Source organism: Mesoplodon mirus (genome assembly GCF_964341445.2).
Source record: "Mesoplodon mirus genome assembly, chromosome: 2".
Classification (NCBI taxonomy): Eukaryota; Metazoa; Chordata; class Mammalia; order Artiodactyla; family Ziphiidae; genus Mesoplodon; species Mesoplodon mirus.
In genome coordinates this window covers 201,640,660-201,660,564 of record NC_138977.1, presented here as the reverse complement: position 1 = coordinate 201,660,564, position 19,905 = coordinate 201,640,660, and the positions used below count along the sequence as shown (strand labels likewise).

The following is a 19,905-nucleotide window of genomic DNA, read 5'->3' as shown; positions in this document are numbered from 1 at the left end:
TCTTAGGTTATATTTTGGGAACACTTTTATTTTACCAGGTACATAAGTAGATGCTTTTAAGAGTGCAGTTTTGGACTTCCCTGGTGGCACAGTGGTTAAGAATCTGCCTGCCAATGCAGGGGACATGGGTTAGATCCCTGGTCCGGGAAGATCCCACGTGCCACAACTACTGAGCCCACATGCCTAGAGCCGATGCTCCACAACAAGAGAAGCCACAGCAATGAGAAGCCTGTGCACCACAACGAAGAGTAGCCCCCACATGCCACAACTAGAGAAAGCCTGCACGCAGCAACAAAGACCCAATGCAGCCAAGAAAAAAAAAGGGTGCAGTTTTATCTAGTTTGTGAAAATAAACAGCAAAAAGAAGAGGTTTTATATGACTAGTAGGTAGAGTTTACAAAATGGTGTAAAAATAATTGTTTAGGGGGATTATTTACATAATTTACAACATGTTTCTGCCAAGGTAATAAGGATATAATAGAAATGCATAAATGAAGGGGAAAAATGAGTGACAGTGAGAAGATCTGTGCCCAAATAATATGGATTTACCATATCAAATAATACTTTTCTCCTGTGTTTCAACTTGAGTACGAAATGAACTGAAACTTCCTACTAGACAAGAACCAGTGAAACTAAACTAATTTGGGGGGATTTTGCCTATGAGCCAGAGATGACATGATGTTTGTTTCTTAGCCTGATCAAAATTAGTGATTTTCCTTGTTTTGCCTTTTTTTCTTTTAGAAATAAGATCCTTTAGGAGAAACAAACAAACAAAAAATTTAAAAAGGTGGTGTGATTGCAGTAACTACCACCACCCGAAAAAAAAATGTGCAAAGGGAAACAGTTTATTGCTTAAAGGATGATGCAATTAACTAACTAAAGTTCCAAAAGAAGATGCTCTTTCAGTCTTCTGGCTACCTGGAGGTTTTTACGCACCAGGGCAATGAATTATAACAAGATATAGGATGGGCAAAGGCACACGTGTCTTTCATAAGGTGGGAGGACAGAGTGAGAAACGGGAGGAAGGAAAGGAGAACTGCCTCATCAGCTTTCTTATGAAGATGAATTTTATGAAAGATAGGGAAAATGAGGAACAGCAAATTGATTCCCTTAAACTGTCCCCCACATACCCGTTGGAAAGTCTTCCTGTACACATTCTCCAGTTTGAAACTGCTAAAATACATAATTCTAGCTTCTTATCCCTTCAGCCCTTACTGATTGCCCCCTCTCTGAATTCCTACAGCTCTTATTGTCTATTCTTGATAATTTAGGAATCAATTTCTCTTTAAGTGACTGTAAAGAAATCAGTCTTATTTTCAAGTGTGGCTGCCAGAATCAACCCCATTCTTTATTATACTCATACCTCATGTCTGGTCATGTACAATGGCAGTTCAGGGAAAGAGGGTAATGTAAGCTGGAATAAGTAGTGGGACCTGTTTTAGACCTTCAAGATGAGATTTTTGTAAGAGAGAAATGCATTCTCGGGAAGAACATGTGTTGGTTAGGATATAAATCAGCTGCTGTAATAAAGATTCAGACTAACAGCAACTACCTAAACAAGTTTTCTCATGTACCAGAGCACGCATAGTCCAGAGGTACTACTGTAATCCATAAGGTAGCAGGTTTCCTTTACCTTTTGCTCTGCTACCTGCTAAGGTAGAGGCCTTGTCCTCATGGCCAAAAATGGTTGACATTTTGGGTCTGTATGCTAGATGACAAGAAGGGAGAAAATGAGGAAAATACTCAAAGAGGACATAACCTTTCCTTTTAAAGGCAGAACCCAAATGTTTCATATCAATTACACTCACATCCCACTCACCAGAACTTAGTCACACAGACAATGCTAGCTGTAAGAGAAGCTGGGGAAAGTATAGACTTCTGCTGGGAAGCCATGGGCCCAAGCTAAAACTTGGAATTTCTATTACTAAAGAAAATAACTGAGACAACATTGAGACAACTAGTGGTCTCGCAGATTAATGCAGAAAAGAAAATGACAGGAGATAGAAGGGAGAATGGGGAAAACAACTGTCCTAAGAATATAAGAAATTAAGATTCTAATGGGACCTAATGAAACTTCAAAGCTTTTGCACAGCAAAGGAAACCATAAACAAGACCAAAAGACAACCCTCAGAATGGGAGAAAATATTTGCAAATGAAGCAACTGACAAAGGATTAATCTCCAAAATTTATAAGCAGCTCATGCAGCTCAATAGCAAAAAAACAAACAACCCAATCCAAAAATGGGCAGAAGATCTAAATAGACATTTCTCCAAAGAAGATATATAGACTGCCAACAAACACATGAAAGAATGCTCAACATCATTAATTATTAGAGAAATGCAAATCAAAACTACAATGAGATATCATCTCACACCAGTCAGAATGGCCATCATCAAAAAATCTAGAAACAATAAATGCTGGAGAGGGTGTGGAGAAAAGGGAACACTCTTGCACTGCTGGTGGGAATGTGAATTGGTACAGCCACTATGGAGAACAGTATGGAGGTTCCTTAAAAAACTACAAATAGATCTACCATATGACCCAGCAATCCCACTACTGGGCATATACAGTGAGAAAACCATAATTAAAAAAGAGACGTGTACCACAATGTTCATTGCAGCTCTATTTACAATAGCCCGAAGATGGAAACAACCTAAGTGTCCATCATCCGATGAATGATAAAGAAGATGTGGCACATATATACAATGGAATATTACTCAGCCATAAAAAGAAAAGAAATTGAGCTATTTGTAATGAGGTGGATAGACCTAGAGTCTGTCATACAGAGTGAAGTAAGTCAGAAAGAGAAAGACAAATACCATATGCTAACACATATATATGGAATTTAAGGAAAAAAATGTCATGAAGAACCTAGGGGTAAAACAGGAATAAAGACACAGACCCACTTGAGAATGGACTTGAGGATATGGGGAGGGGGAAAGGTAAGCTGTGACAAAGCGAGAGAGAGGCATGGACATATATACACTACCAAACGTAAGGTAGATAGCTAGTGGGAAGCAGCCGCATAGCACAGGGAGATCAGCTCGGTGCTTTGACCGCCTGGAGGGGTGGGATAGGGAGGGTGGGAGGGAGGGAGACGCAAGAGGGAAGGGATATGGGAACAGATGTACATGTATAACTGATTCACTTTGTTATAAAGCAGAAACTAATACACCATTGTGAAGCAATTATACCAATAACGTTGTAAAAAAAAAAGAAGATTCTACAGTGCCCGACTGAGGAGTTGCAGGCATGGGAAGCTATTCAGGGTTTATAAAGAATATCACCAAGAGGGACTTCCCTGGTGGTCCAGTGGTTAATACTCCATGCTCCCAGTGCAGGGGGCCCGGGTTCGATCCCTGGCCAGGGAACTAGATCCCACACGCGGCAACAAAGATCCTGCGTGCCACACTAAGACCCGGCACAGCCAAATAAATAAATATTTAAAAAAAAAAAAAGAATATCACCAAGAAAGTCGTTCCTTTGCTTGCTAATTTGTTTGTTTTCTAGGAGGGTTTAAGTCCTGGTGAGATGTAGGACAGAGTGTGTGTAGATGTGTTGAGAGGGTATATCAGATAGGATGGGTAAGGTTCTTATTATTTGAAGTGTGGTCCAGGGTCTCATAGCATCAGAATTACCTGGGAGCTTGTCAGAAATGCAGAATCTTAGACCCCCACCGAGACCTACAGAATTATAATGTGGCATTTTTACAAATTCTTTAGGTGATTAATATCACATTAAAGTCTGAGAAGTGCTGTGCTAGATTATGTTATGGTATGGAATAATCCTAAAATCTGTATCTTAAAACCACAGAGATTTATTTTTTACTCATGCTGAAAGTCCATCTGGAAGGAAGAGGGTGGCAAATACGTGACTGCTTCATCATCCTCACCTGGGCCCCAGCCTGACGGTGCCTCTACCATCTGAACGTCACCAGTCAGGTGGCACGAGAAGGTAATGTGTGGCTCTCATGCTTTGCTCACACTTCCTTGGTCAGACAAATCTCATGGCCATGCCTATCTTCGAGGAGGTGGGAAGAACAATTCTACCATGTCCCTGGAAGGAGAGGACTCAAAATACTGGTGAAGCCAGGAGATCCCAGAGGTAGGGAGGCCTTTCAAAGGTTATCACAATACAGATGTAAAATTATCAGACACTGGGAAAGTATAATATCTATAGGAAGGAGAAGAAGAGCATGAACAACAACAACAGAAACATTTCAGGATAATTATTCTGAAGAGGTAGTCAAGGAAGACTCCCAGCTTTAGTCTGATTGACTGGGTAGAAAATGAAAAATTGTGGAGGAATTGGTTGCAGTGGGGAGTGGAAAGGCTGAGTTTGGAACGGACATGCTAAATCAGAAATTAAGGTGGATATTCACCCTCCGCCTATCCTTCCAACCCCCCACCGTGCTCCGGCCACACTGCCCTTTCTGTTCCTTCATACACCAACCTTGTTCTCACCTTAGGATTGTTGTACCTACAGTTTCTTCTGGAATGCTCTTCTCTGGGCCTATCATGAGCTCCTGCCTGTCGTTCAGAACTTAACCATAGTGTCACCTCCTCAGAAAGGCCTTTCCTGGTCATACAGGTATAGCCACCCAGTCATACATTATCACACCCCCCTACTACAGTTTTCAGCATAGTACCTAGAGCTAACCGATAACCGATATTTTTATTGGTCTATCCCTCTCCCCCCATTAAAAAGTAAGCTCCATGAGGTCATAGACTCTGTCTATCCTGTATCACCAGCTTCAAGAACAGTGCCAAGCAAAGTTGGTACTCAATAAATACTTACTGAATATTCACATGGAAATTTCAGTTAACAGGTATGCAATAGATAGGGCTCCAATGAGGAAAACAGATTTGGAGTAGTGAAGTTCTCTAAAGTATTAAAGATGAACAAGAAGCATTAAACCTTTAGGAATGTTCCCCCTCAGTGGGTAGAGAAGCGTAGGAGACTCAGAAGTCTAAAGGGTAGAATAGAGTGTCTCCTGAAGCGAGGAAAAAGTTTCAGTGAGGGATGGGTCAATGGGGGGCAAGTGTTATCTCTTAGTCAAGAAAAACGGGAATAAGAAAAAGACCATTGGATTTGGAAAGGTCATTTGTGACCAATGAATAAAGGAGTAAAAATGTAGGGCTTAAGGAGAGAAAGGACTTGGCAGGCATAGCTCATTACTGGAGTAGGTTTGGCAGTAAAGGGAATTAGTACTCCAGCAGGATTGAGTGGGTTTCTTTTTGTGAAACCTATGGTTCTTAACTTGAAGTTAATGGATCCCTAGGGGGTCCACGAGTCACTGTCAGGGACACTGCAAATTCAGAAATTATAGGCAAAATTTTGTGTGTGCATGGGGGTAGGAGGTGGGGGGAAGAGGATTTGTAGTTTCATTATTTTCCAAAAGGTCGAGACCCAAACGTTAAATAGCCAGTGCTGAATAGGAAGAGAATAAGTTAAAAAAAAAAAGTTTAAAAAAACTCCCCAAAACGGAGACCCATAAAAAGGTTAAGCTTTAGAGAGAAAAAGAAAAACCTCTTTCTTATCTAAGGAAAAGCTAGAAACAGATTTTTAGAAGTTCACAATTACATCATCATCTCAGTAAAAGAGTAAAGACAGATCTGGAAACACTGGGGAGACTTGTGCAAACATGCTCCAGTTAAGGGAGACTGAAGAAGCCGGGAAGACGGAGTGGGGAAAGCCTGTGTTCCTCAGCCGAGCCCGCGGCCCTAGCAAAGCACCACCTGTGCAACGTCACCGCCCAGGTGGTCGTGCTCAAGGCTGGGAACTGCTGGTGTTGTTCTTTAATCAGTAAGCGCCCCTCTGAGACCCCAGCCGAAGCGTCTGGGATCGAGAGCAGTCTTACCACAAAAAGCATCATCACCGGGCAGGGGAGCTCATCAGTGAGTCAGCTCAGGGACAAGCTGTGCGTCCGACAAGCTTACCCAAATTTGCCGTACTTTCCTGCTGTGTTTGGGAAGCTACCTCCTGCCCAGCCTCCCCACCTGTCGTCGTCTCTGAATCGTCCCGCCCCATTTCGACGTCTCCCTTCCCCGCCTCCAGCTCTCGGCCTGGCGCAGGGCCGAGCGACAGCATGTCCCCGGAGAACTCATTCACTCAACAACTGCGGGGTTTACTTGGCGACTCCGGGGTAAGCCCAGTGCCGGGCGCTGGGGCCTGAGGAGCATCAGGCCCTAAGGAGTCCGCCCGCGCGCAGCACGGAGGGGTCAACTGTCCCGACCTGACCGGAGTTTAACGGGCCTCCTCCTGCATGTCGCAACAGTTTTCCCGACATGCCGGCGGGCCTCGCCAGGGGATGCCCGGCCCCGGCCCGCTCCACCCAACGCCAGTCCGAGATCCCGCGGGAACAGAGTTCTCGGGCCAAAGCCACCCGCCAGCACACGACCCGCGAGTCCCGGAATTCGGGGCGGGCGCTCTAGAAGGGGCCTAACCGCATCCGTTAGCGGTTTGACCTTGAATGCCAGGCACCGCCCACCCCGCCTCCCCCGACACGATCCAGCCTGCAGCACCCACAGCTCTACGGGCGCCAGTCAGGGCCCGAAATTCCCCCTCGATAGCCCCTGGGCGCTTCGCCCTCTTCCTGTAGCCAATCGGATCCCGACATAAAACTGGCCAATGCCCGCGCTCAAAGTATCAAGAGTCGTTGAGCCTATCAAAGTTCAGCCTTAAGTCTCTCCCGCCCTCCAGAAAAGTCGGAGGGCGGGTTGATCTTACATGTTGGCCAATCAAGTGGCCAATAAACAAGAAGCTTCCAAGATCAAAGGGGAAGGGGTGGGATCTAAGCTGTCGCAACGCCGCGGGGCGGAGGAATGACAGGCAACTTTACTAATACCACAGACCTATTTTTTTTACGTAAGCCGGGGGCGGGGCTAGCTTGACGGCTGCACCAATGGCTGACAGAGGGGCGTGTCCTCGGGGCCAAGCGGGAGCCCGAGGCCCCGGGCTCTCTGGGCCGCGCCTGAGGCAGACGCAACGGGGCTTGGGGGCGGCAACGGCAGCGGCTGCAGCGACGGCGGCAGCGGCGGGGGTGGGCGCTGCAGCTGGCCCGGGTGGATGGAGTTGGAGGGGCGGGGTGCTGGCGGTGTGGCGGGGGGGCCGGCGGCTGGGCCGGGGCGGAGCCCCGGGGAGTCGGCGCTGCTGGACGGGTGGCTGCAGCGGGGCGTGGGCCGGGGGGCCAGCGGCGGGGAGGCCGGGGCCTGCAGGCCCCCGGTACGGCAGGATCCGGACTCCGGCCCGGACTACGAGGCGCTGCCGGCTGGAGCCACTGTCACCACGCACATGGTGGCGGGCGCCGTGGCAGGGATCCTGGAGCACTGCGTGATGTACCCCATCGACTGCGTCAAGGTGAGACCTGGCCCTGCTCCGAACTTCACCTGGGGCTGACCCGACCCCTGTGTCATGCCCGGAGCCAGGATCCCAGCCGAGAGCCGGAGACGACCAGGGTTCCTTTCTGGTTCCTGCCACCACACTATTCGAAGCACACACCTATGCAAGAAAGGTCCCGGCCGGGAACTGATCCCATTCAGAAGCCAGGACCAATTTCTCACCGTCAGTGAGATCTAAATTGGGACTCTGGAAAGAAAATCTGTCAGCCAAAACGCTGGATCCCAACTGGGACTAAATAGGAATAGGGTGGGATGGGAAGGGAACAGGTAAGTACTACTAACTTGATTAAGGTAAAGCTTACTGAACACCCTAAATAGGATCTTAATGGCTAGAGATGTTCTCTGGCCAGTGCTTTTACAAGCTCCTTGCTGTGTTTTCCCTTAAAAGTGATGGGGCGGGAACCAGAATCTGGGATCTCTCAGCTAGATGAAGGATTTACTTATTAAATCTTAACCCATGAGTGACTGGAAATCATTGTGCAGTCAGAATTCAGAGTTCCTGACTGGAAATAATATGGCAAAGACCATGTTCAGGAAAAAGTTTCGGTTTCTCTGTGCAGCAAGCATGATACTCCACCTATTTCCTGAACATGAAAATTGAGCTGGGATTGGGATTGTGTATATGCAGGGAGCACATCAGCCCTCCAAGGAGAGATGGACCTCATAGTGTATTTCTTTAGCCACTTGAAGTTGACAAAAAGGGAAAAGTTGTCTAGAAGGGAAGCATGACAATACTGGAAAGTAGATGTTACTGTGAAGAAAATAAAAAGGGATCAACAAGAGGGTATGATTCGTGTGAAAGTAAAACTAATTCCAGCCACACCAAGCAGGCTGATGAGTGGGTACAAGAAGTCAGATGCTTCTGAAGAAAGCTGGGTGACGAGGGGAGCACATTGTTCTTTACAGTTCTTATTCTTGTGCATTAGCAAAGGAACAACCAAGGGGACTGTTGAAATAAATATAACGACAGAGACTGGTTTGTCCTTTACATGTTAAGGGTAATATAGTTAAACAATATCCTCACAGCTCTTGGATGTATGCTTTCTTCTCAAATTAGGAAAAAGTTACATATTCAGGAGGAGAATATCTACTTGGAAGATGCAAAGTCTTTCTTTTCTGCTCCCTGGTTCCAGTACCGTTTCATGTTTTCATTAGTAAGGTGGATGAGGAAATGGAGAAAGTGCTCCTTAAGCTTTGTGAATGACACCGAGTTGGTAGGAGTATTCTAGCACATTGCAAGGTAACTCCTACCAAGGGCCATACCCTTGAAACTGTGGTAAATGCACTTGGCTAAAGTGGATATTAGAATTTTATTTATTTTTTTAAAGATTTTTTTTGGATGTAGACCGTTTTTAAAGTCTTTATTGAATTTGTTACAATATCGCACCTGTTTTATGTTTTGGTTTTTTGGCCCCGAGGCATGTGGGATCTTAGCGCACCGACCAGGGATCGAACCTGCACCCCCTGCATTGGAAGGCCAAGTCTTAACCACTGGACCGTCAGGGAAGTCCCTAGAATTTTAAATACGCATGTCAATTGTGAGGAATAGAAATAAATAGTAAGATCCATGAGAGAGAAGTAAGAGGATGGCTAATGCTCTAACAGTATTGAAATGTCATATGTGTAAGTACAAATAAAAAAGATTCAGACGTGTATGTAATAGAGTCTAGGCTGAATGACTGTGAGTTGTTAATGCTATATATCCAAAAGTTAACATGATGTAACTGCAAAGTAACCTCACTATACTTGGACTGTGAGTAAAGTCCAAGATAGTCTAGGGTGCTGTCTTTCAGGATGGGTATCAAATGAAAACTAGATCAAGGAGAGTAATGAAAATTATTGAATGGCTTGAAAAGTACAATGTACTAATGTGACTGACTTAGAAATATTACCTCAGCTTATCAATTTAAGTGTTGTCCCACTACCTTAGGAGACTATCTCCTTACTCCATATATTTACATAATGCTAATGTTGTTGTAAACATTTTATAACTTCCTCTGTTAGAAATGCCTCTGGAATGCTTGGCTACATATCCTTAAACGGGGCAAGTCTTTGTCCTGTGACAAGACAGAGTTGATGTTTTAGTAAATGAGACCATTCAGAATCAAATATGGCAGTTCAGGTGGGAGATCAAAATGGGTAATGATGATTGGGGTCAAAGATAAGGTAGGACTGGAAAGCAAGGAGACTGATTTCCTCCTGAGGTTGATAAACCCACTGAGGGAACATTTTGGAAAGAGGAGTTCCAGAAATGTTTTGCATAACTGCAGCAGCATTGCTGGAATAAGTCGCTTGTAGCCTTCCAAAATAACTGTTTTGAAGAACAGTTCTTATTCATTTGCATAAGCTTTGGAATTTTTGTTTTTAAAAAATTGGTAATACAACATTACAGTCATGCCTCAAAGCACTACCTTAAAGAAGTAATTATTTCATCTGGAGGAAGAAGTGCTCAGGAGTCTTCAAAAACACAAAAGCGTGTTTTAGAAGAATCATTTTCATTTGCCATTAATGCTGGGATTTAAATTATTAGAGGGAAAAACTAGGTGAGCCTATCAGGATTTCGTGTCAGTAAACACTGTTTACAGTAGACACTGTTGTGCAGGCATGAAAGTAAAATTCAAATCTCTTCCTTCAGAAAGGGCTTTGCAGTTCACTTGTCCCTGGGTAGCTATTCTTCCTCTTCTACCATAAATAGGTGGTGGAGAGGAAGAGCAGCCCAACATACCCTAAGACTAGAGGCAGGTATCTGTGTTGGAGCCTAAAGGGCAACCACAGTGTTTGCAAGTGAAAGCTGATAGTGACTCTTGGCATGCAAGCCTGTGCACCCCCAGACCGCTTATCAGGGTCAAGTCGACTTAAAATATCCTTGGGAGGGACCATGGGAAGTCAGCATAGCCTTGCTAGGCTATAGTTAGTCAACCAGCGATTTTCATGGTCATAATAGGGAGGTTTGGGAGCCCAAGTGAATCCCAGTTTTCCTTTTCTGGGCTTCAGAGACAAGCACCAGACTTTATCTAAAGGGATAGGTTCTACAGTGTAAAGCATTCAAAACTTTTCTCAAAATCATCTGGTTAAGCACCTGTCACCAAGGTGCTGCTTTTTGGCTTTGTAGTCGTGAAGCAAATAATCTACTTATATAATAAGTTAAGGAGGGAAAGAACAAAGGGAAGTAAATCTTTTCCAAACTCCAGATGTCAATGGTTATCTATATACATTCACCAGTGGACAGTTAGGAAATGGAAACATTGGCTTATTTGATTTTCTTATATCTAATAATGAGGATTCAGTAAATGGCAATTGCTCATGTTTGTCAAGCACTATCTGATGTGCCTTAATATTTACTGATTTAATCATTGGAACAACTTCATGAAGTAGATACCATTTTCATTATTTTATAGATGAAGAAAACAGGCAAGTTAAGTAACTTACCCAAGGTCAACATAGTTAGTGGCAGAGTCATGATTTAAACCCAGTCTGACTCCCAAGCCTTCCATACAGGCTCCCAAAAGGAGATTTCCAGAACCAAGCAAGGCACAGAATTTCACAGGTGTGCTCCTTCCTAAACATGACCTTTAGATGAACAGCTGGACATATAAATCATAGCCACAGAGGAACTTTAAAATGAAAACAAAAAATACAAAATCAAGCCTGGTTTGTTAGTGGTTAAAGAACAGTTAGTTGCCCATGCATATTTGCAAAATGACTTATACACGAGACAACACTGCCATGATCTGTAAATTTTGAGATATGAACTAATATTTCTGAGAAACATAGTTGAATACAATAAAAAGCCTTATATTTCTAGCACCGCATAAATTAGCAATGGCTTTTACTTGCCTTAACTCTGAATCTCCACAACAGCACTCTGAGCCAGCCATTCTTAGTCTCATGTTACAGATGACATTGCTGAAGCTCAGAGGTTAAGTGACATACCCAAGACCACATAGCTAGCAAAACTGGGTCTCCCACTCAGCCTTTCTGACTCAAGTGTGACTTGTCTTACCAAGCTACTTACCTGTTTGGGTTTTTTTTTTTTTTTTTTTTTTGCGGTACGCGGGCCTCTCACCGTTGTGGCCTCTCCCGCTGCGGAGCACAGGCTCCGGATGCGCAGGCTCAGCAGCCATGGCTCACGGGCCCAGCTCCTCCGCGGCATGTGGGATCTTCCCAGACCGGGGCATGAACCCGCGTCCCCTGCATCAGCAGGCGGACTCTCAACCACTGTGCCACCAGGGAAGCCCCCTGTTTGGCTTTTCTTCAAAGTCAGGCAGTGGTTTTTTTTTATGTTGAAGACTATTCACTAATTAGTACTTAGAGATTTCATCTTTAAGAGGGTTTCATCTTTCTGTGAAAGAGACTGATTGGCCCACAAATTTGGGGAGCCATATCTGTTTGTATATTTGGTTTGGCTTATGCCTGGGTCCTCTCCATGAGGGTGTATTTTCATTGAGTTAGAATTGTGAGTTAGATTTAGACGTGTGTGTAAAATTTTCATTGTAACTTACATACAGTCCAGGTTTCTCTTGTGGGTAAACGGTTCCAGGCCTCTGAGGCCAGACCTTTAAGACTAGTTACCCAAATATGCTATTGACTCCAGCAGAACAGTGCAATTTCTAAACATTCCCCCAATACTAGATTAGTTTTGTTTTTGTTTTTTATTTTTGGCTGTGTTGGGTCTTCATTGCTGCGAGCGGGCTTTCTCTAGTTGTGGCGAGCACCACCCTTCATTGTGGTGCACAGGTTTCTCGTCGCGGTGGCTTCTCTTGTTGCAGAGCACAGGCTCTAGGTGCGCGGGCTCTAGAGCGCAGGCTCAGTAGTTGTGGCACACAGGCTTAGTTGCTCCGCGGCATGTGGGATCTTCCCAGACCAGGGCTCAAACCCGCATCTCCTGATTGGCAGGCAGATTTTTAACCACTGCACCACCAGGGAAGTCCTTTTTTTTTTTTTTTTAATTGAGAAGTAGAAAAGAATGTGTCATATTGTGATAAGTGATATTGTGTATTTCTGATTGAACGTAATCTTTTAGGCTACCAGTTCTTTGTTGGTAGCAGGAAGGAGAAAATAACTAGAGGAATGTGGATTGCTTGCAGCTAACCAGGATTTGTTAATCTGGTTAGTTCGTTTTCTCCCATGCTTTTGAGAAGAGGCATTACTCTTGGATTTCAGATGGCCAACAGGAAGGTTCAAGCTTTTAAATCCAGATTGAATCAGTGACGGGAATGAAGTAGGAATTTAAACTGTACTTGGGTGTTAGTTGCCCCTACTGGCTCACTAATGGCCTTTTTAAACTGGTGCAGACAAAGCTAAGATTCATTCATTCTTTCATTCATTCATTCATTCAACAAACAAATCTTGAGTGCCTACTGTGTTCCAGGCACTGGACATTGATTTTTTTTTTTTAGTATTTAATTAATTAGTTAATTAATTAGTTTTTTCCGCTGTGTCGGGTCTTAGTTGTGGCACATGAGATCTTTTTGTTGCAGCACGGGCTCTTTGTTGCCATGCGCAGGCTTCTCTCTAGTTGTGGTGTGCGGGTTTTCTCTCTCTAGTTGTGGTGCATGGGCTCCAGGGCACGTGGGCTGTATAGTTGTGGTGCGCGGGGTCCAGAGCACGTGGGCTCTTTAGTTTGCGGCACGCGGGTGCTCTAGTTGAGGCACATGAGCTCAGTTGCTCTGCGGCATGTGGGATCTTAGTTCCTTGACCAGGGATCAAACCTGCGTCCCCTGCGTTGGAAGGCGGATTCTTTACCACTGGACCACCAGGGAAGTCCCTGGACATTGATTTTATACTATCTGGTAGTCTCCATGCCACCCTAACCTTGAAATAGATCAGTAGACAAGAGATCTGCATTGGAGACTCATCCTTCAGAGAAGGTCTGTGATTTGGGAAGTATTTCAAGTAAGATTAATTTCCCAAATTTCAGTATCTACCATATACATTCATTCCGGTCATTGAATCCTCTAGAGATTCCAAGGGTTGTGTTTCACTGAGACTAATTTTATTCATTGATGCCAGTTTTGGGATTCAGTCAGTTTAGATTAGAAATCTGGAATCTCCCTCAGTTTTAGAGAATAGATTGGTTTCCACTTTCATAGTTTGAGGGTAAACTTTCTTTTCCAGGAAATTAGAGCAGCATCTATTAGGAATACTACTTCTGCCAGAATTTTAACTTACAGGCCCAGCTGCCAATGCCAAATAGTCTGAAGAAGCCAGATTATCATCAAGGTTATATCGAAGGATGAGCTCTTGTCTCATTAGTCAGTGTAGTGTGTGGCCAGGAAGCAGGCCCAGGATCAGTCTTCAGAAATAATAAAGTATGTTGTAGACAGTAAATAGCTGACTTTAGAAACCACTTGTAAAGAACTCTTAGCCTGAGTTTATTAAGACACAAAAGCAACTTCTCCTGAGACACAGGCTTAATATATGTTGCTGGGTTCAAGAACGCTTAACCAAGGGGCGATTTTTTGAGGGAAAATAATGGTGTTCCACTCGTAGGGTCATAGGTGACCAGAAAAAGAAAGGTCCAGCCAAGGCTTGGAAAGACTGCACATAGATTTGGAAGGCAGTAAAACTGGATGCCAGGTATCACTTCTACATACTGGCGTGATTTCACGTAGGAGGTCTGCCCAGTGCCCAAGCCTGAGTGTTGAGATGGGGTGTGCAGTCACCATCACTGACATTGCACTTCTCCTTTCTGTACTTTCAGACCCGGATGCAGAGCTTACAGCCTGATCCAGCTGCCCGCTATCGCAATGTGTTGGAGGCCCTCTGGAGGATTATAAGAACGGAGGGGCTGTGGAGGCCCATGCGAGGCCTGAACGTCACAGCAACTGGCGCAGGGCCTGCCCACGCCCTCTATTTTGCCTGCTATGAAAAGTTAAAAAAGACACTGAGTGATGTAATCCACCCTGGGGGCAATAGCCATATTGCCAATGGTATTGAGCCTTCCTGTGCTGGTTCCCCCACTTTCCCAACTCTTTGGGCTTTGCTGTTGTCAGTGCTTTCCAGTCTCAGCATGATTTGAAGCTGAAGCTTTGGGCTGGAGTAGGCCAGATTATAGGGGAGGGACTTCCAAACCTGATGTTCTCAGACAATGGGCTGCTCCAGCCCCACCCCTTCTTTGGGGCATCTCAACAAAGGGTTACAATATCCTCCCTTACGTACCAGCTTGACTCTTTCCTCTCATTTTCTCCCTGGTATCAGCTTCTGATGCCCTGGTAATGTGGAGACACACACTGAACTGCCCCCATTATGTATTTCTTGGTAGTTGGGTGGTATCCCACTCCTCGGGGCAGGATTGGAGGTAACCCAGCCACCCAAGGAAGACATCAGTGGAGCCTCAGCTCTTCGCCTCACCTTTTCAGGATCCCAGCTGCCCACAGGCAGTTTGTGTCATGGAGGACATGACAAGGCCTCAACAAGTGAATGGTGCTGGGGCCGGGGGGCTTCTGTACAGAGAAACCAGAGGGTTGGAGATTGTGTGGAAGTAATGGAAGGGATGGCAGCCTGGAGAAAACCAAAGTGAAAGTGGAGAGGAGAGGGTGAGGGATACGGTAGTTCAGGACCTGAGGGAAAGGTCTAGGTGGACAGATGTTAGGATTTGGAGACTGGGGTTGGGCAGCATGGGGCAGCAGGATAGAAGGTGAGATTCTGTGGTGGAGATCTGACCACCTGCCCCTCGTGCTCTCCCGCCTCTGGAAGCGGTTGATGTGCTGGCATCCCTTGGCCACAGTGTAACTGCTTCCTGTCTGGAGCATGAGCTGCATTTATTCTCAGAGCCATCTTTGTTGAAAAAAATCTGGGCTGTTTCTCAGACTCTTCCTGGCCTTCCTATCGTAGCTGTGGAAGGTAGATTGATGGCCTTATTAAGTTAGAGGGAACAAGTATCTTCATTTCTCTGAACAGGCATTTAGAAGCAGTGGGTTCCCACCTTTTAAACTGGCTCTTAACTTTCCCTTTCCCTGCTGTGGTTTATCACAGCCACGCCCCTTCACTCTGGGTCCTCCATGAGTCAGTCACCCTTTCCTGGCCTTACATGTGGCAGTTGTTTTTTCCTTTACAGGCACGGCCGGGTGTGTGGCAACATTACTTCATGATGCAGCCATGAATCCAGCAGAAGGTAATGATTCCTCACCCTTTCCCTCTGTGGGCAGCTGCGTCTACATCTCTGGGCTTTTCCTTTATATTTGGTTTGCAGGAGAAAGCCAGGGAGCACCCCATCAGTTTTGGTGGGAAATCCTGGCGTGTTACGTTGTCTTACCACTAGAGGGCACTCCCTCCATGTTGTCCGTGCTTAGGAGTCCCTTAGACAGGAAGCATATTCAGTGAGATTTATTCACTTGGGGCTTCCCTGGGAAAACGTATGGCTCTATGTGGCCTATTCCTGGGCCTTCCTGGAAGTCCGCTTTATAGTGGATTTGATGTAAAAAATTTAGCAAATTATTTCACTTTTCTTCAGAAAGGTGAAGATGGATTCTGACATTTGAAAATACTGCCTATCTTGTTGGAATGAAGAATGGTTGAGATAGGAATGAAAGGTACATTGGTAGAGCTTAGTCCCTGCACTGCTGCTTGGATCTTGGCTTTTCAGTTGGAGAATGAGGTACCCAAACAAATATGAAAGGATAGCACAGTTGCCAGGTTCCTTAAAGTTCCAGTTCTTTACCTGTCTGGGCAAGGCCATGGCAAGGAAAGAGCCAAAGCTAAGCTGAAGATTATACCTGAGCTTATACCATGTATCTACTTGAGGGGGTAGGAGATGTTTGGAAACTAAAGCCATATGCTTCTTGACTAAGAATTTTGTTTTTGGTAGCCCTTCTCCTCTTCCTGTGGAAGGATGACATCCTCATGTTGTAAGAGTTCAGTGTTCTGTGTACCTGAGGATTGGGATTGTTAGGGCTCTGTGTTCATTATTATGTTCACTGCCACTGAATCACTTCTTGTCTTAAGAGTTACGAAAGGGTAAGATGGTAACGATAATAGGTAGGTACTTATTTCAAGGAAACCCTCTGGAGTCTAAACTGTAGATATATCCTATATTAATTGGCTGGTTTTAAAGAAATCCTACTAGAATTGGGTCCATTATTTTTTAGCCCTTTATCACCCTCTCCTATCCCCTCCTCTCAAAAAAGGGAAACCTTCACTAATCAGGCTGACAATTCACTCATACTTTTTTCTCTCTCCAATCCATTGGCTGATCCACTGACTTGGGACTCCGAATCTGGACACTCCTGCTCACCGGCTGATTGTTGTCACCATTCCCTTCTTCTCATTGATGGCACCGCCAGTGGTGAAGCAGAGGATGCAAATGTACAACTCACCGTACCACCGGGTGACAGACTGTGTACGGGCAGTGTGGCAAAATGAAGGGGCCGGGGCCTTTTACCGCAGCTACACCACGCAGCTAACCATGAACGTTCCCTTCCAAGCCATTCATTTCATGACCTATGAATTCCTGCAGGAGCACTTTAACCCCCAGAGACGGTACAACCCCAGCTCCCACGTCCTCTCCGGAGCCTGCGCAGGAGCTGTAGCTGCCGCTGCCACAACCCCACTGGACGTTTGCAAAACACTGCTCAACACCCAGGAATCCCTGGCTTTGAACTCAAACATTACAGGACACATCACAGGCATGGCTAGTGCCTTCAGGACGGTGTATCAAGTCGGCGGGGTGACCGCCTACTTCCGAGGGGTGCAGGCTAGAGTAATTTACCAGATCCCCTCCACAGCCATCGCGTGGTCTGTGTATGAGTTCTTCAAATACCTAATCACTAAGCGGCAAGAAGAGTGGAGGGCAGGCAAGTGAAGCAGCACTGAATGGAGCCAGGGTTCGGCCAGCACTGCTGCTCTGCCCACTCCAGCCGCGTTCTCTGTCTCCCGGCACGCTCCAGCCTCGGGCGGGGTGGGAAGGAAGGCAGAGGGCTCTCCCCCCCAGGCTCTTGGTGTTTTGGCTGACACCAGTTCCTGCCGCCCTCCGTCGTCGCCCTCCGTCGTCGCCGCCTTTCCTTCCGGGCCCTGAGCAAGTGCAGCAAGTCACACCACAGCATCTCTGACACTGTCTCCTTCCTGGGCCTGATGACCTGCTCTAGACTGTTACAGAGGGATAAGCAGCTCATTCCCCTGGTTCCTAATAAAAAGCCTTTAAATTAAACGGTTTCATTGGGTTTGTCTTGCCAAAGGGGAAGTGAAATGCTGTCAACTGTTCTTGACTTAAGCGTAAATCAAGGGGCCCACAGGGAAGGTTTATTGCGTATGTCTGTAGTTTTTGTTTCTGCTGTTTTCACGGTGATTTAAGACTTTGGGGCCCTACTCCCCCTTTTTTAGTAATAGGCTCCAAGGAATCTCTCTGATGGCAGGAACAATGGGCCTTTGACAGATCCTAGCTCAACAGGTGCTCTTGATCCCCACGATTGCCTTTTCCCTAGGACAGTGGCATGGCACAGAAGAGCTGGATCTCTCTGCTCTAATTCTCAGCTCTGCCTGCAGCAGTAAAACTTTCCATATGGCACTTGGTTTTCTAATGCAGTTGTAAAGCTAAAGTTAGTGCAGCTGCAAGTCCTGAAGATGACGTGGTAAATAATAACAGTACCTTTCATTTTATTTTAAGGCTTTTACAAAGTACTTTCATATACGTGAATCTCCTTTGGTTCTCACAAAATCTGAAGTAGGCAGTGCAGGTGTCATCTCTATTTTACAGATGAGGAAAGCTCAGAGAGGCTGTGACTGGCTCAAGGTCTCACAGTAAATACAGAACTGGGACCCCAACCCAGATCTTTTGTCCCCAGAAGTGAATCTAATTGTGCCTTCCTGCAGATGGGAAATGAGCGGAGGGCATGTACTCCACCTGCCATCTGAAGGAGCTCCCTGCCGACGGCCACTTGGGCTCTGGATACTTACAGGGACGGGGCTTTCACTGTGCTTTGTGGGTCCGTCTGTTCCTTTTTGTGTAACCAAACCAGGTATTAGCAAGTTCTTCAGTACATAGAGTGGAAGTTACCCCCCTGAAACTTCTATCATCTTTGCATCTGTCATTCATTCAGTAACTACTGAGTGTCTGTCAGGCGCTGGTGTTGGGCACACGATGATAAATAACCGCCCCCCCCCAAAAAAAAGATTTAAAAAAACCCAAAAACATTCCAGCCCTCAAGGAGCCTGTTGTCTGGAGTGGAAGATACATATAAACAGGCAATTACAAGATAAAATGACAAGAAATGTGATAGGGTAAAACTAGACAGTCGTTTGGAGGACAGAAGAATACCCAGCCTGGCCCTGGGTGATGGGGTAGGCTTTTGGAGGAAAGTGACATCTGAGGTGACACCTGGAAGGCAGATGAGCTAACTGTGAAGAAGGGCGGGGAAATGTTCTAGGCAAAGACCTGGAGGTAAGAGAATGAGAAGCACTTGGGGTTCAGTGCGCAAGGGGTTCAGTGGGGCTGCCAGCCTGGGCAACGCATGCAGCTGGAAAGCCAAGTGGGGGCTGGGTGTTAAAAGCAATGCTAAGGAGTTTAGACTTTATCCTGAAGGCAGTGCAGAGGCATTACAGGGTTTTAAGCAGAGGTGTGGTGTGATGAGATTTACAACTGAAACAGATCACTTAGGCTCTCTGAGAAAGGATTAGAGGAGCAAGACTGGACAGGCAGGCAGACCGGGGAGGAGGCTGTTGCAGTCTGCAACCAGGCAAGGCTGCATGGTGGTCTGTGCAGGGACGGTGGTGAGGGAGATGGAGAAAAGTGCCTGACTGGAGCGAGGTTAGGGTTGCAGATCAGCAGGGTTTGGTTACAGAGTAAATCTTGTTCTCCTTCCACCTGACAGCCCTTCAAGTATCTATGGAGAATCATGTCTGAATGCACTTGAAACAAACTGTCAAGAAAACAGCAGGGTCTCCTTTCCTAAGCCCTAAGTAAGCTCTCCTGGCCCTCTGATTTAGCGCTGAAGAGAGATATTAACAGTGCCAAAAGGTGGTCACTGGGGTTTGAATCGCCTGTGGAGTAAAAAGAGCATGATGAAGTCATTGCAGAGGTCATTTCAGAGGGTTTGCTTGTAAAGTTTAAGAGAATAGCTGCCTCCCAGCATGGAGTAAGCACGAGAACAAAGGGATGCCTCCCCAAACCTTAGCCCTGTAGTGAGCTTTCCAGAGTTACTGCCTGGCGTGGTACCCGGACCACAGCAGACACTGTGGCAATAGGCCCACTTTTCAAGAAAAGGACACGGGGTATTTTCAGAAAGAATGGAAGTCACTAAAGACCCCCTCAGCTCTAATGCTTTAATAACAAATAATGAGAAAAGAGCGCAAAGTGACCTTCCAGTCCCCAACTGTGTTCTAGCTACTGGATGAGTTTGGAATTTGGACAGGGCCTCAGATTCTGTAGGTGTCTGGGCCCAATCACTAGAGAAGACAGAGGCAGAACACCGTGATGGGGTCGAGAGTCTGGATGCCAGTGAATGGGTACCTGGGTCAGGAACCAAGCCTCACTTTCATGGGCTCACCACACCCATGGGAACTGTGGGCT

The 19,905-nt window shown here is 45.8% G+C and overlaps 2 protein-coding genes across 3 annotated transcripts in view; one reads left to right on the top strand and one right to left on the bottom strand.

The window, feature by feature from the left end:
- ENTPD7 (ectonucleoside triphosphate diphosphohydrolase 7) overlaps nt 1-5,978 on the bottom strand; it is a 65,754-nt gene extending 59,776 nt beyond the window's left edge. The window contains exon 1 of one of the 2 annotated variants that reach the window (XM_082631561.1): nt 5,861-5,978. The gene's annotated coding sequence lies outside the window, so the exon portion shown is untranslated. Of the gene's footprint in view, nt 1-3,892; nt 4,410-5,860 lie in introns of those variants that run through there. The other variant, XM_082631560.1, reaches the window with a different exon arrangement.
- Nucleotides 5,979-7,053: 1,075 nt separating this feature from the next.
- Nucleotides 7,054-17,547, top strand: SLC25A28 (solute carrier family 25 member 28). Its single transcript, XM_082610218.1, has 4 exons — nt 7,054-7,359; nt 14,104-14,332; nt 15,460-15,516; nt 16,685-17,547. Exons 1-4 carry the CDS (start codon nt 7,069-7,071, stop codon nt 17,200-17,202), a joined length of 1,095 nt encoding a protein of 364 aa, XP_082466344.1. The 5' UTR covers nt 7,054-7,068; the 3' UTR covers nt 17,203-17,547.
- The last annotated feature ends 2,358 nt before the right edge of the window (nt 17,548-19,905 follow it).

What these genes read in the sequence shown, in the direction of transcription:
- SLC25A28 (XM_082610218.1), top strand. Translation starts at nt 7,069, where the DNA reads ATGGAGTTGGAGGGGCGGGGTGCTGGCGGTGTGGCGGGGGGGCCGGCG. An exon ending in ACCCCATCGACTGCGTCAAG is followed by an intron (nt 7,360 to 14,103) that starts GTGAGACCTGGC and finishes CTGTACTTTCAG; the next exon opens with ACCCGGATGCAGAGCTTACA. An exon ending in AGCCATGAATCCAGCAGAAG is followed by an intron (nt 15,517 to 16,684) that starts GTAATGATTCCT and finishes TGGCACCGCCAG; the next exon opens with TGGTGAAGCAGAGGATGCAA.